General features: G+C 34.6%; 1 protein-coding gene across 1 annotated transcript in view; it reads left to right on the forward strand.

Moving 5' to 3' along the window:
• ST18 (ST18 C2H2C-type zinc finger transcription factor) overlaps window positions 1–17,615 on the forward strand; it is a 280,418-nt gene that overhangs the window by 114,585 nt on the left and 148,218 nt on the right. The window contains exon 5 of the mRNA XM_063450436.1: window positions 7,742–7,935. Within this exon, the coding sequence (XP_063306506.1) occupies window positions 7,742–7,935 (194 nt within the window). The remainder of the gene's footprint in view (window positions 1–7,741; window positions 7,936–17,615) is intronic.

Genomic DNA, 17,615 nt, shown 5'->3' on the forward strand with positions numbered 1-17,615 from the left:
GCCTTGTTAGAGAAGGTGTTACGTACACTTTACTTATTGTGCATATTTCTATTTAAAATTGCTGAATGACAATAAAGCATGTATTCTTTATTAACTATTATAAACTACATTTAACTGAAAGGAAAAGCAAAGCCATCATAATGATATGTCCTCCGTTATATTATTTATACACAAATAAAGAAAGCACGATGAAAAAAAAATAATACAGATAAAGCATGTTCCAACATAAAACATGCCCCTTTAAGCAAAACTGAAATAAACAAAGCTGTAAAATAGTTCCAGCTCAATAAAGAACAAAAGCATGGAAAAAAAACAATACCTTTTTCGTACTTATTGCCTACAAAGAATACAATATTGATCACCTTCATTACCAAGCACTCTATATTTGCAAAAATATTATCCTAACATTTATATGAAACATTGGAAGCAGATAAATATATGAACAAAACAGTACTTTTGTAAATAGACTGCTTTTCAGACAAACTTTGGAATTAAAATGATGCCAATCTGCACTCTGATTGCATTACTGAAAATGGCAAAAGAATGTAAAAGAATGTCTACTTTTAAAGATACAACCCACTTATGTAAGTACAGTTAAAGGAACACTCCAAGCATCATAACCACTACAGCTCAGTGTAGTGATTCTAGTTGTATTACTTCACTGGTGCCATCCCTCTTTTGAATAGTTTAACAACCTGTCTGGATATTATTATTATTATTATTATTATTATATTTATATGTATATTTATATAGCACCAACAAATTCTGTAGCATTTTATAATGTGTGGACTAACAAACATGTAGTTGTAACCAGACAAGTTGGACACAGAGGGCCCTGCTCAATGAGCTTACATGCTAGAGGGGGTGGGGTAAAAGGACACAAAAGGTAAGGGAAGTAGATTGGTAGAGTAGTATTCACTGAAGACTATGTGTTTTTTGTTGTTTGTTTTTATTAATGACACGTGCAGGAGATTAATCAGTTGGGATCCATTAACAGTTTAATTGATATGCTTTTGTGAAAAAGTGAGTTTTTAATGATATATTGAAGGAGTGGAGACTGGGTGAGCATCTAACGGAAAAGGGACAGGGGTTTCACAGGAACAATGCAGCCCTAGAGAAGTCTTGAATGTGAGCATCAGAAGTGGCAGTACAAACAGTGGATAGACGCAGGTCTTCGGCAGAGCGTAGGGGCCTAGGTGGGACATACTTGTGTATTAATAACAACAAAGTATTTAACCAGGAAAGGTACATTCAGATTACTCTGGTCTCCAAGTACGTCCTGGGGATGTTACCTTAGCCCAACATCCAGGGGTTGTTACTATCACCCAATTTAATGGTACTCATTTTATCTACCTTGGAAGGATGAAGGGCTGGGTCAACCCTGCCGGGATTTTCAACCCTGCCGGGATTTTATTATTAGGGAGAATAGATATGTGGGAGTAGCATTATGTAAAGATTTGAAAGCAAGATATGCAGTTATTCCTTGTCACAAAGCTTAGAACTCAAAAACAGGAGCCTAATTTAGTCATCCTGATCTAAGCCATGCAGTACAGGCCTTAGCCTATTTACCAAGAGTGATTAACTGATGTGACAATCCGATAGGCTTGCCATACACTGTATGGCTTAACTCATTAGAACTAACAGAAGTTCCTGCTTAGAAAACATCTCTCCGCCTCCGGCATCATTAGTTGGGGTAGGGAGAGGAGCCCACAGACCCAGGTAACAAGTCAAATCATTAAAATGATTTAATTACTTATGATGGGTCTCACCAAGGTCCTCCTGGTGAGCATTAGTGGTTATGGTGCATAGAGTGTTCATTTGAATCATATATTTGCAAACTAAAGTTATGTTAAAAGTGCTATAACAATCTTTATTAAACTCTGGAAAGCTAATGAATAATGTAATGGTTACAGTGAAATGGAGAATACATTCACCCTCTGTGACAATAGGAATTGTATGGTTTCCTTTGACATTTCCATTTATATTTGTGAGGATTGGGTGAGCTGATATTTTTATCACATTTCCAGAGGTAATGTTGGCTCTTGTCAGACAAACACATACCTGTACAAACAACCCCCATTTTTTTTTACCATAAATAAACATTTAACAGTAGGATGCTTAGGATGTGTGGAATGCAATTTACTAACTGTATACTGAATAAAAGATTCATCTAATTAGCAAGAGGGTTTATTTGTAGTACTGAGTTGAAAATTGACAATTTGGTCAACGAAGGTGTTATAGAAAAAAATGTTTTATTCAATTTTGCAAGTTTATTTCTCAGTCACCATAACCTTTTGTAAGTTACTAATTTCACAATATCTGAATATTTTGCTCAGTTTGTTCAGTTCATTTATGTATTTAGAAATGGATGGTTTTATTACCGTGGGGAAACTCAATACTGTATTAAGGACTATACTGAATTTAACCTGAGAGGCAAGGGCGAATCACTAGAAAATATTCTGGAAATTACATTAACAATTCTATAAAACAGCTAGTTCTTAAAACCAGGTTTTCTGTCTTGGAATTGTGAGTGTCCTGGTCCTGTTCATTTCTCAACATTTCAAAATGTAATGTCTAAAACTGTCATTTACAAAAACAGGCATAATATTATTGCTATTTATTTTTTAATTTTTTTTATGAACCGTACTATGGTTTATGAACCTAAAATCTAAAATAAAAAATACATTTGTAAACCTAAAATATAAAACAACACAATAAAGGTAGATAGTAAGAAAGCCTTACACGTTAAAGACATATTCTCTTATTTATTTTCAAAACATGTGAATACAAAAGAGCAAAAACATAACAAAAATGCAGTAAAAATAAAATAAACAACAAGAAAGACTAAAACAACCAAAAATATAAATACACACTTGGAAAATTAATAATATACATATGGTCTGTATTTTAATACAATTAAAACATGTATTTTTGTGTTATACATTTCCTTATTACACATAAATTAACCAAGGCATTTCCTGGACCCATCAATAAAGATATGTATTGATTCCCTACTTTTTAGAAGTGTTGGGTTATTGCATTTTAAACATTGGCCATAATTTTAACAAGTCCAATGATCCTCTAACTTTTAATATTATTTATTTTAAACAGATATGTATATATGTGCTGATATTAATTATCCTTCCTAAACTCAATTCCCTATGCCACTCATTCCATCCTGCAACCATCTGGCATCTATAATGATTTCATGATGATTCAGAATGATTTAAGAATGTACTTAGAATTTTAGGCACATATGTGGTTTTAGACCAATCATGAAAAAAAGAATGTAATTATAAACCCATGGATCATGAACTCTTTACCTATAATCAGGCATCCTAACATTCCCTAATGCCCCTTGTACATGACTCTACAGTACAAGTCTGTTAAAATTGATGACACCCCTATAAATCTATATAACAATTAGAGTTTGTTTTTAAAATAAGGTGATCACAAGCTCTCATATACATTTCTGTCACATACTCGCTAATATTTACATTTCAAATTCCCTTAGTATTTAAAATGCTTTTGCCAGTCCAGTGTTCACCCTTGCCTACATGCATTGTGTTCTCATGATAATTCGTCCATACTCATTTGCATAGAAAAAAATAATAATCTAAAGTACACAATGATAGTTACTTGATTATTTATTTCTTTAAAATCATGTGTTGCAATTTTAAGCATTTAGAAGTTTTTAATTGAGGCAAATGTTTCTTAATTTACTATCAGAAAACGGAATGCACCGAAGTGCTTGGTTCCCAACAAGGGGAATTAGAGTGTGGCTGTAGAACTCCGTAGGGGGTAACCCTTGTATGAATACACAAAACAGAGAGAATCGGCGTATTCCCTGGCTAAAAAGGCCTCAGGAGCGCCGGAGGGAGGAGCTCTGCAGCTGTTGTGCTGCTTTAAATAAACGTCTAAAAATATATTTAATCGCGGGTATCATTCAAAACATGATCCCAAATGAAAAATGAAATATACACAAATAATAATATATACACAAATAAAACTTAGAAAACCATCACCGTACTATACATATGAGGGTGGGTCTGAAAAATAGAGAGTGGCCCGTAGGCAACCCGTAGTGTGGGTGGTGCTGGCAGGGGACACAGCGACTGCTAACACAGTGTGGTGCATGAAGGACTGTTAATCCTGAAAAGCCCAACCAACCATAAGCTGTCTCAGGTCCCTTAACATCAGCGTGTAGAAAACTCCCCGCCAGTAAGGCAGGTACAAATCCGGCTACCCTCTAAGGAAATAGGGTATCTCTAAAAAGAACAGAGAGACACCTACTACCAACTTGTTGCACATAAACCCCAGAGCGTCAGCCCAGTAAAGATTAGGGACTAGCCCGGTAAAGTAACTGCCAAAGTTGTCTTAGTAGTCATAGAGGTTATAGTCGACCTGATTCATATTAGCCCTGATATGAGCTATGTGGATTCAGTACTCTCTAGTAAAGTCAGGTAGCGGCTTATCTGGAACATAGTATCTTTTCTGTGAACCAGGAGATACACAGTGACAACTTTCTGTATCCCATAGAGGACTGTAGTGGACCTGTTAGGGAAGGAAAAAGATTTCTATCCTCATATCTGCCTAAGCTCTTGTGTAAATAACCTCTGCTTAGTGCATTTGATTGTCCAGAAAGTTAGCCAGGATACTGCTGCTGAAAAAGAAAAAGGATTTCTACACTTCACACTACAACTTGATAACTCTGACATGGGTCAGGCATCACTAACACTCTCAGCCCTCCCTCAGTGGTCACATCAACTGTGCAGGTGAAACATCTAAAAAATAAAAACGAAAAAACGACCTAACGTCCGTTTCGGCGCTGTTAGAGCGCCTTTTTCAAAGGCCTTTGAAAAAGGCGCTCTAACAGCGCCGAAACGGACGTTAGGTCATTTTTTCGTTTTTATTTTTTAGATGTTTCACCTGCACAGTTGATGTGACCATTGAGGGAGGGCTGAGAGTGTTAGTGATGCCTGACCCATGTCAGAGTTATCAAGTTGTAGTGTGAAGTGTAGAAATCCTTTTTCTTTTTCAGCAGCAGTATCCTGGCTAACTTTCTGGACAATCAAATGCACTAAGCAGAGGTTATTTACACAAGAGCTTAGGCAGATATGAGGATAGAAATCTTTTTCCTTCCCTAACAGGTCCACTACAGTCCTCTATGGGATACAGAAAGTTGTCACTGTGTATCTCCTGGTTCACAGAAAAGATACTATGTTCCAGATAAGCCGCTACCTGACTTTACTAGAGAGTACTGAATCCACATAGCTCATATCAGGGCTAATATGAATCAGGTCGACTATAACCTCTATGACTACTAAGACAACTTTGGCAGTTACTTTACCGGGCTAGTCCCTAATCTTTACTGGGCTGACGCTCTGGGGTTTATGTGCAACAAGTTGGTAGTAGGTGTCTCTCTGTTCTTTTAGAGATACCCTATTTCCTTAGAGGGTAGCCGGATTTGTACCTGCCTTACTGGCGGGGAGTTTTCTACACGCTGATGTTAAGGGACCTGAGACAGCTTATGGTTGGTTGGGCTTTTCAGGATTAACAGTCCTTCATGCACCACACTTTGTTAGCAGTCGCTGTGTCCCCTGCCAGCACCACCCACACTACGGGTTGCCTACGGGCCACTCTCTATTTTTCAGACCCACCCTCATATGTATAGTACGGTGATGGTTTTCTAAGTTTTATTTGTGTATATATTATTATTTGTGTATATTTCATTTTTCATTTGGGATCATGTTTTGAATGATACCCGCGATTAAATATATTTTTAGACGTTTATTTAAAGCAGCACAACAGCTGCAGAGCTCCTCCCTCCGGCGCTCCTGAGGCCTTTTTAGCCAGGGAATACGCCGATTCTCTCTTAATTTACTATCATACAAAGCGTAAAATAATAATAATGAATTTATAGATATGTGTCTCTATTTGAAATTAGTCCCACATTGGGGTTGAGTAGTCCACAATAAGGTTGTGCTAACTACAGAACTGATGAAAAAGTATTCCCCAAATAATATAACTATACCCAAAAATTAACCATGCCCAAAGAGCATGGTATGGCATTCATTAAAACAGAGTTTTAACTATAAAATACTTTAACCTTTTGACTCCCCCAGTATTTTACAAATATATAAAATGTCACACCCCATGGCCCAAACAGTACAGGGAGTTTTGAAGGATGATATCATTCATACAGTGAGGGAGGGAGGAGGAATGAATGGACTCTCACTGTTAGCATCAGCATTCAAATAACCAATAAAGATTTCTATAGCAATTTTTAAACACTTTTATTTTAGAAATGTTTGACTTTTCTGTATTTACTATATGTAGGCAATATGCAAGACATTCTTTTATATATATATTCTTTTTCTATGTATATTTTTATGAGTGTCTTTTGACACCATAAGCTCTCATGTTGTGTTTCTAACTTGATTTTTAAAAGACCCATGCCGTTTCAAACTATTTTAGTAGTTTTCTAAAGAAGCATCCCATCCACCTCTCTTAATCTCTCCACTTTACAATATATTTTTCTTCACCGCTGCTTTCCTGTTCATTTCATTTTAAGATAGAACAGAGTGAGAAGCACACTTTACATAAACTTAATGGCTGTGGGTGTATTCACCCATAAGTACTCTATTGATAATAAATACAGAGAAGCTAGTTACAAACCTTTAAATCTATTCCTTGTATATGCTGGTAATGAAAATTTTAGCAAGACTAATTTTTGCACATTTTGAAAAACTAACATCTACCACATTGTCAGGGGTCCGATCGGAAAGGGGTGCTGACAAGTGCAGCAACCTCTATAGAGTGAAACCCACAATGCAAAGAAACCAACATACACACAAATCAAGGCAAATGACAAGTGTATTGATTTTTACAAGTAAAGACAGTAAAAGGAAATATGAAAACAGAAAACTCAATATAAGACAAGGGATTGTATTTACAAGGAACACAAGAGAATCAAATACCAGCAGAGATAATTCAATGTAAGAAAAGGGCCTCTGGATACAGGGAACTCAGGAAGGTAACAAGCACAGGAACTCAGGAAGCAGCAGATATACAGACTGATATGTAAGACAAAAGGAAAAGGAATTACTTGGTGTATAGTATATTGTTTCTTTCATTAAGTGCTGACATATTTAAATTATATGAATTACATCTATGTGATTCAATTTCACATTCTATAATGTTAACCACTGTACAACACAATAGATAATGTAAAAAATCAGATACCATTTACTAGCCTTTTTTTATAAAAGTGATAATACCTTTAGATTGTTGAAGAACAAATAACTTTGTAGAATTGCACACTTGTTCACCTGTAATCCAAACTACCATTACCATTCATTTAGCACATGATTGTCATTCAGCAATTTGAGGTACAGATATTTGAGTAATACAAAAGATTGCTGTTGTAGTTTTATTTTTTATTTTCCATTATTTTCCGTTTTTATAGATAAAATATGCAATTATTTGAATTTAATATTTAGTAGAAGGAATTGGTTATTTATTAATTGTGCATTTCCGATAGGATTGCAACCCCACGAAGAAATTCTCCACCTTGGTTTAATCCCTTAAGTACCAAACTTCTGGAATAAAAGGGAATCATGACATGTCACACATGTCATGTGTCCTTAAGGGGTTAAGGGGTTACGTATTAAATTATCAATTGTTTTACATTTTTGACATAAGATTGATTATATTTTTGTTTTTACTTTTTTTGATATAGTGCTTACAACTGTACTATGTCGAAGAAGCGAAAATTCCATGAACTGAGCTCCACAGCTCCTGTTAATAAGAGAAAGTCACTATTAATGAAACCACGGCACTACGATCCAAATGAAGATTATGATGAAGACAATGAGGATAAACCAGAGTTTGTGAGCTTTAAGTTCATGAAAAAAAAATATTGCTCTACAGCTGGTATGTTTGAAGCTTGGTGATTTTTTTATATACATTATATTATTTTCGGTATATGAACTATATATTTTTTTATTTAATGTTTTTTTTGTTATGATGCACCATTACTTAATATTAATAATAATACTTTCCATTCAGTGGTATATGATATTATCTTTTCTTTCAGTGAGTAATAAGTTAGCATCAGTTGTTAATTTTCAGGTACTTTTATATACTTATCTATACTAAATAAAATGTGATCTTCATAAAAAACTTGTCCTGCTCTTACATATTGCTTTTAAGGTTTCATGTAACTTGAACATATAGCTTGATTGATGTATACTGAGGCAGCACAGCAATAATGCCTGATTGGCTGCCAGGTTGACTGATCAACATGGGGAATAGTTGCTAAACAGTGTATATTTAAGTTTAAAGTTAGTGTTAGCTAATGTTACTGTTGTTAACATAATAGTTGTAGCAGACCAAATTTTGCAAATGTTTAGCTTTAAGGCCACAATTCACTTTTTCAATATTTGCCTTAAAACTTCCAAAACATAATTGAAATCCTGGACATACAAGACACTTTAAAAAACAGGACTAATAAGTGACTCTATTTTCAGTTGTTTTTTGTTTTTGTTTTTTTAAGTAGCCAAAAATATGAAAATAAACTATTAAAACTAAACGCTGAGAAAAAAAACAACTTACAATTTATTTCCTGAGCAATAGTCGAGCCGTGTAAATAAATATACTTAACGGAGAGAACTCAGGAGTCTTGTAAGGTAATCAACGTTTCAGTCCTCTAAACCGGACTTTTTCAAATGTCTTAAAAAGTCCCATTTAGCGGACATCAATTGCATTTTGTTTGTTATTTTTTTGATTGAGTGCTCACAATCAAGTTTATTAAAAATATACATATATACATATTATATATATCATATTTTGAATTTCTTTTTCATGCTGTTCCTGTTCCAAGTTCAACTGTCTTTTGAATTTCCCGTTCTCTCTCCTAGTGTTGCAGTTGCTACTCACATGCACTTGATTCCCTTTGCTAAAACGAATACAAATACAATGTTGCCTGTCTATTGTAGGAAAGATTGTTATTGTGCTACAGAATGTGGACATTTTTAATTTTGCATGCCTATGTTTTTTACCACTTTAAATGAATGATAGCCACATAACTTTTACAGTCAGTGAACAATATTTAATGACCACCTTTGGATTCCAGGGTTCTGTTCTGTTAAATGGACAAAATAAATCTGTAAAAACATGTTTCACTTGAAATTTGAATATGTAATAATACTTATTGGAAATACTTAAATTGCTTCCTTTGCGTTTCCAGCAGTTTGACTTACTAGCAGAGCTACAAGAATAGTTATTTTGCTGGGAAGGGGCCAACCCAGTCAAAGATGCCTCTTCCAGATAAATTTGGACTGGTGAAGCAATAATTAAGATGCTTCCTTTAAACAGCATGAGTGATATTTCAGCTGCGGTCCTACAGCAACCTTTATAGAGCAGGACTAGCAGTCTTTTGTTAAAGGATGATATGCTTACTTGGCCATCATCGCTGCTTGAACATGTCAGTGTTCTCCTTGATAATATATCTGAATTCATTAAGTCCACAAACATACATTTGTGATTATTCAGATTGAGTGGTCACAGCTGATATTGCTTTACTCAACTTACAAGTACAGAAGTGTCCTTTATTAAAGAAATGAGTCACGTATTGAGGATTATTAGCGCACAGTTGACTTTATTATATTTGAAGTACAGCATAACTTTAAAAAAATGATCACAGAAGAATTAAAGGACCACTAAAGTCAGCCAGACCCCTTCATCTCAACAAACTGGTCTTAGTGCAGTGGTTCTGTCATTTTAACCCTGCAATGTAAAATATTTCCGTTTAGTAGAAACTGAATTGTTTACATTGCAGGTGTTGACGAGTTTCTCTAGACAGCAACAGCATTTTTAAAACCATAGATTCAGAGAAAAATATGTATTTATTGGTTTTATTACAGAAAGCAAAACACATAATCACATGGAAAATTTCTAAACAGAAATTCTGCTGGAGGTGGTCTACAATATATATTCATCTAAACATGTTTTATTCTATAAACTACTGACAATATTTCTCACAAATTCCTAATAAATGTATTGTCATTTTGAGAATTTCTCAAAATATCAACATAGATGCAGTGTTTTCATACCTCAAGTAATGCAAATAAAACTGGTTCATATTAATTTTTAAATATCACAATACTAATGCTTTGACTTATGAAGAGTTTTGAAAAATCAATATTTGGTGGAATAACCCTGATTTTTAATCACAGCTTTTATGCATCTTGGCATGCAGTCCAAAAGTCTTTAACATAGCTGTTGGGTGATCTTTTGCTACTCCTGATGCCAAAAATCAAGCAACTCGGCATTGTTTGATGTTTTGTGACCATCCATCTTCCTTTTGTTCACATTCCAAAAGTTTTCAATATGGGTTCAGATCTAGAGTTTGGGTTGGTCATGAGTCTTGATCTTGTGGTCTTCCATCCACACCAATCCTCAGAGTTGGGGAACATTGACAGAGCAGAAGGAAGCACGTGTTCTTCCAAGATAACCTTGTACATGGCTTGATTTATCCATCATTCACAAAGAACACATTGGAAATTGGTGTTATTTGTGTTCCAGTTATGATAGCTTTAGATTTCTATAAAATATTGTTGCTGTTATTAAGCTTGTTTGAAGCTTCACAACCTTTCAATTAGCCACAACATGAGCACTTGATGGTGTGTATGTGTACTAGGAGTTATTAAAGCTATTTGTGACACGGCGCACAGTGAACTATGCCAGAAATGCTGCCCCACCCCACCCCACCCCTTGTCACTACTGACCTTTGCTGGTGTTTTATATATATATATATATATATATATATATATAAACAAATGGAAGCTTGGCACTCTCCTCCAAAAATAATTACTTATATCACATGTGCCTGGGTGCAAATTGCTGGCGTCAGATATATATACTCATAAATGAAAAAAATCAAAATGCACTCACAGGTCTTCAAATTAGTGGACAAATTGGTGCTTTATTTGGTCATCAAAAAAGTGTACAAAAATCAATCGACGTTTTGACCCTGCCGGGTCTTTTTCAAGATCATAGAGTACATGACAGTACTGTGTTTATATATCAAATACAAATCTAAAAGAAAGTGCACTTACCCAATGGTGAAGTGAGGAGGAGTGAGTCTGTCCGTTACAGCCCGGAAGTGATTGGAAGCCGTATAGGATGTCACGTGATCGGGACGTCGGGCGGAGTCAAAGTGGTTGCCGAGGCAACAATATACACAGAACATGATTACATGCCGGGCACAAGTGAAGCATTAGGGAGGACTAAGTGAAAACTGCTGAAGGGTCTACTTAACCCTGATGCCAGAAAAGAGCACTGGTAGACAATAACCAGTGCTGTGCAATACTGTGCGTGGTGTAAAAAACACACAAGTGATAAAGTGTAGTCACCAAGTGAATGCAAAGTAGTGAGAAAATATATATACATGACATCCTAAATAAAATGAAATAAAATAAAATCAAGAGCAGAGAACAACATATATTCCTACATTGCTGTATATGTAAGATTTATGCAAGGGTACTGAATCTTGCATGTTCTATGCACTAAAGCATATTATAAGATGTACTAATAAAATGTTAGTACTAATGAGTATGTACTGGACTGCACAGATGACACTGACTTGTTCAACTGTATACATGTACTATCTGAGTATATTTCCTTTCTAGAGGACTAGGATGGTCAGAAGGACGACCTACTAAATATCTAACTACCCACAAATAGAGTAATCTGAAATTCCATGTAGACAGAAAAAATAAAAATAAAAGAGAAGTAAATGAAATAGATAACTGGAAGCCACAAGTAGGAAAATTTAGCATAGTACCTGATATAGGCACACGATGAACTGAAAAGCATGTGATTGCTGTATACAGAAGGAAAAACTTGTAGTATATAAAGAAACAGCAGTACAACATGGGTCTAATGTATATGACCATCCTAGTCCTCTAGAAAGGAAATATACTCAGATAGTACATGTATACAGTTGAACAAGTCAGTGTCATCTGTGCAGTCCAGTACATACTCATTAGTACTAACATTTTATTAGTACATCTTATAATATGCTTTAGTGCATAGAACATGCAAGATTCAGTACCCTTGCATAAATCTTACATATACAGCAATGTAGGAATATATGTTGTTCTCTGCTCTTGATTTTATTTTATTTCATTTTATTTAGGATGTCATGTATATATATTTTCTCACTACTTTGCATTCACTTGGTGACTACACTTTATCACTTGTGTGTTTTTTACACCACGCACAGTATTGCACAGCACTGGTTATTGTCTACCAGTGCTCTTTTCTGGCATCAGGGTTAAGTAGACCCTTCAGCAGTTTTCACTTAGTCCTCCCTAATGCTTCACTTGTGCCCGGCATGTAATCATGTTCTGTGTATATTGTTGCCTCGGCAACCACTTTGACTCCGCCCGACGTCCCGATCACGTGACGTCCTATACGGCTTCCAATCACTTCCGGGTTGTAACGGACAGACTCACTCCTCCTCACTTCACCATTGGGTAAGTGCACTTTCTTTTAGATTTGTATTTGATATATAAACACAGTACTGTCATGTACTCTATGATCTTGAAAAAGACCCGGCAGGGTCAAAACGTCGATTGATTTTTGTACACTTTTTTGATGACCAAATAAAGCACCAATTTGTCCACTAATTTGAAGACCTGTGAGTGCATTTTGATTTTTTTCATTTATGAGTATATATATATATATATATATATATATATATATATATATATATATATATATATATATATAGTTCAGTAAATGCCTTTGCTTAATCAACCATCAGGCAATCACTGGGGCTATTGGGTGAGAGAAAAAGAAGAAAAAGATAATATTCTAAACTTACATTTGAAAGAGGCCATAAACTGCTGCTGCTGTACTCTCTCTGTGTTACTTCCAAGATAACTTCTTGCTTCTCTCACCTGTGGGAAATATATCCCTACTCCTTGGTGCTATATAACAAAGAGGCCAGTAGTATGCCTCCACTCTTGGGCAACTGGTTCTAATGCCTAAATGGCAATTTAATGGAAATTCCTGAAATTCCACCTTGAATTACACTAGGCATGTGCACAACCTATTGAAACATGGCAGATTTAAAACATGTCCAATTTTTTTGACATGCCTAGATGCTCTCAAGTAAGTTTCTCCAAACAGTTACCAATGAGGAGGCATGGGCCCTGCACAACTTAAACCTCTTACACAATTTACCCATATAGTTTGGGCTTACCACCCTCCTTTCCAGAATAATAATCTTAGTGCTTCTACTAAACTAGCGCAAATATTTTTTTCCCCACATAAAAACTGGTGGGGCGCTGCCCCAAGTACACCTATAGATGAGCCTCCACTGCTGTCTGACACAAGTTGCATATATATGGCTGAAGGATCATGTCATATACTAAAGGTAAGGACGAGTTTTTGTAAATGTTTACATATACTTCATTAAAAAATATATATTTCTTACCAAAACTTAATGAAATGATAAATTTGTCAAAACATGGTATTAAGGTAGCAAATGTCCTTTAAGTGACTATAGGACAATATTTTTGGTAAATGACCAGTTGGATCTGGACTTTTTGCACAAGTAGAAGATTATGGTTCAACCAAATCTGCTGCTAAGTTGTTAAATGGCTAGAGTTATCAACCTTACTTAGCATAGACATATTATCCAAGTTACATGATTAAGAAAGGTAGGTAACATGTATTTAACTACGGTGATGGTATAGCTAAATCCTTGATTTAATATATTTGGATAATCTTTTAAAATTATTTAATATTGTTGGAAAAACTTTAAAATAATAATATTTTAATATTTATATATTGTATATATTGTGATATATGTTTTAAATATTATATATTTTATATTATAAGATTTAAAAAGATAATTTTATCTGGTTATTCAAAAATATGAAATTATTTGAAAAGCTTTTTCGAAAATATTAAATCAAGGTCAGAATGTTCTGTCACAGCTGTTCAACTATACTGGGTAAACTATCAGAATGCTTAATGGAGCTATCTGTCATAGAATATGAAGAACAAACAAAATGGGGTGTACACTGGATAGGAGCCGGGCCATTCACCTGGTATTGTTTTAAGTGTTGTTTTTTTAGAAGCAGGTTGCCTATCAGTATTTTCGATAAGGTTGGCAGTTGGCAGTGGGAAAATGTATGGTTGGAGAGCAGATGGGGGAGGTTATCCATGCCAGAACAGTCACATTCCACCATTCATTTGAATGCAGACAGCATTGTGCAAACTTACCAATGTGGTCAAGATGCCCATCTAAACAAATGCATTTGGGCCAAAATATTTTGGGTTACTATAGGAGTTTATGGAAACCAGTATAGAGGGGGAGGGGAATCGAATACATAAGCCCAATGCAAGACAGTTCCATTAGGCCCATATTGACTTAAAGAGCAGTCCTTTGTACAGAACCCTCTTACTACATTGTGGATGTATATAGCACAGTCAGTATCTTAGGAGAGAATTATCTTGCAGTTGACTGTATGCAATATCATTGCTCTGAATCTCTGAATGTAGAGTCTGCCTTGCTGTGCAGATTGCATCTGGAATGATGTGACCAGACATTAAAAGCATGGGTCTGAGTTTGTGCTGAGATGACACTAAATATATTCACCCTGTCCCCACCCCCCAAAAAGATAAAATTAGATAATATTGCAAAATCCAATGGCTGTATTTATAAAAAAAAAAAAAAAAAAACAACAAACTGTACACAGCCGTACACTATTTGCCATAATGGATTGAATGTTCTGGTATATAACAAAGGCCCTGTTGTGGAAAGAAACGTTGCAACGTCTGTTTATGTCCAATAAAGCTGCTTGAATTGATGGAGTGCCTTGACCACCTTATTTTTTCTGACTACATGACATTGAGGGATTGCCAGCCCTTGTTCAAGAACACCCTCTTACTGTTTTCTAGTGTGGGCTACTGGTATATAGCAAGACATAATTATGATAAAAGGTGAGAGCAATATAATATGCAACTTTACAGATAGAAAATCTATATGAATGCAATACATCAATGAAATAAAACCCACCTATGCTGTATTTCATGATTAATCAACTTTTTTTTTTTCAACTATTCTAATATGCAAACTAAGTTAATTTAATATAAATTGAATCTAGCTCATATGCATAAATATCGGATTTTTTTTTATTTGGCAATTTTTATATCAGTCAAATGTATATATATATTGATTTATGAATACTTCTCTGAAATGTACACGTAATATACAATAAATATCATGCAGTGCATTTTTTGATGTGTCTAAGGGTAGGTCTTGATTTAAAAGAACACAGACATAATTGTTTATGCTTTATTACCACAGCATGAAATATTTTTTGATTTGGCTTGAGTAGGGTTTCTTTAAAAGGGAGAACAGCGTAGCTTGGATGACAGTTTAAAAAAAAAAACTCAGTTCTGAATATTTAGACCATCATTCTCTGTATGAATCCTATTATGTTAAATATAATTAATAAATATTTGTCTTTTAACATATAACAAACAGCTGAAGTAAACATTAGGTAAGTTGGAAATGTCCCAAAATGCTAACATTTTGGCAGCAGTAAAGTGAAATGCATTGGGCCGCACATGTGCATTTTTACCCCCCTGTAATCTGCACTTAATAGGAATATTTTAAACTGTGTAACCAGGCAACAGAGGTAATTGTTGCTTTCTAGAGCTTTTGTTAGGCACTTTAACACAGCCCAAATATGCATAATTAGGCATAATGTCTATAAATCATTATTGTACACATGTGGGTAGTTAAGTGGATTGAGAGAATAGTTCAATGAATTGAGTATATTCACTGAAAATGCTTTTTATTTGTTTTCTGCAGTTCATAATACTTTAAAATTATCATAACCCTTTACACTTTCTCTCGACAGCTAGCAGTGTTATTGAGAAAAAACTTAATTTGCATTTTAGACTATGTTTAATTTATTATTTAAAACCAGAGCTTGCTGGATGTGAAATCAGGAGATGATAGACCATTGTGTGAAATGATATGCGGCTCTTTATGTAGCTCATTTTCTAGGATGTAAAATGTTAAATTTTTTCGGTTTATACTGAACAGATCTAAACAAAAGAACGCCATCTATAATCAAAGTTATTAAAGGGGCCAGTGTTGTGACTTCTTCCAAAAATGCTTTTAGTTACTATGACAATATTTACTTGATCCTGGCAGTCCAGTGTTGATTTTAGGGAGATAATTACAAGAAAGATACATAATGTAGAGAGATTTTTTTTCTAAGTGCCCTTGTCTATGGTGCTGTTTATAAGGATTGCAGTGAAGCGTAAAAGCAATATTGTCTTCCATCATTATACCCTCTCATTCTGTATCTACAACCTGCTGCTTTTTCTCTATTTTCCCTTAGTTCATATTGTTATTTTCAGAGAAACATGATAATTATCACAAACAAAATTATGAATAAAAGTTTGTGTGTTACAGAACTTTCACTTTAATATAATCAAAACAACATGTTGTGACATGGTTTTTCTTTATGAAAGAAAATTATAAAATCTAGGAGAGTTTTATTTCATTGATTTATTTTGATCCTAGTACTCACCAACCTTTTCTCCGACATACAGCCATGAATTAACTTTTAAAAAGATTTTTCAAAGTTTGAGATTCAGCTACAGTAGTCAGGAGATAAATATTAACCCCTTAAGGACCGGACTGTTTTTGCAATGTTGTACATTTGCGACCAGGCATCTTTTTGACACTTTTGTGGTGTTTGTGTTTAGCTGTAATTTTCCGCTCTCTCATTTACTGTTCCCATCCAAATTAGATATTGTTTTTTTCAGGACAAAATGGGCTTTCTTTACATACCATTATTTATATAATCTCATGTAATTTAATTTAAAAAAAATGAAAAAATGTGATGAAAAATTGAAAAAAATACATGTTTTTTTACTTTTATGTGAAAAATCTTTTACTCATCTACAAAAGCGAATGAAAAAAACTGCTAAATAGATTCACAATGTTGTCCTGAGTTTAAAAATACCCAGTGTTTACATGCTTTTTGCTATTTATTTGCATGTTATAGGGCTATAAGTACAAGTAGGATATTGCGGTTTCAAAACATACATTTTTAAAATGTATCAATAGTGACATTGTAACACTATTATCTGTCATAAATCTCTGAATACCACCCCACATGTACATATTTTTTTTTAAAGTAGACAACCCAAGGTATTCAATATGGGGTATGCCCAGACTTTTTTAGTAGCCACTTAGTCGCAAACACTGGCCAAAGTTAGCGTTCATATTTGTGTGTGTGTGTGTGTGTGAAAAAAGTAAAAAACTAAATTGAACGCTAATTTTGGCCAGTGTTTGTGACTAAGTGGTTACTAAAAAAGACTGGACATGGCACTTTTACTGATGATATAATTGTTGTGATACATTTTCCAGTTTTGAAACACTAATATTTGTGTTCAGCAAAGTCTCCTGAGTATAACAGTACACCCCATGTACAGGTTTTATAGCGTTTTTGAAAGTTACAGGGTCAAATATATGGGTCAAATATTTTTACATTGAAAATGGCCAGGTTGGT

The sequence above is a fragment of the Pelobates fuscus genome, chromosome 4 (genome assembly GCF_036172605.1).
Source record: "Pelobates fuscus isolate aPelFus1 chromosome 4, aPelFus1.pri, whole genome shotgun sequence".
NCBI lineage: Eukaryota > Metazoa > Chordata > Amphibia > Anura > Pelobatidae > Pelobates > Pelobates fuscus.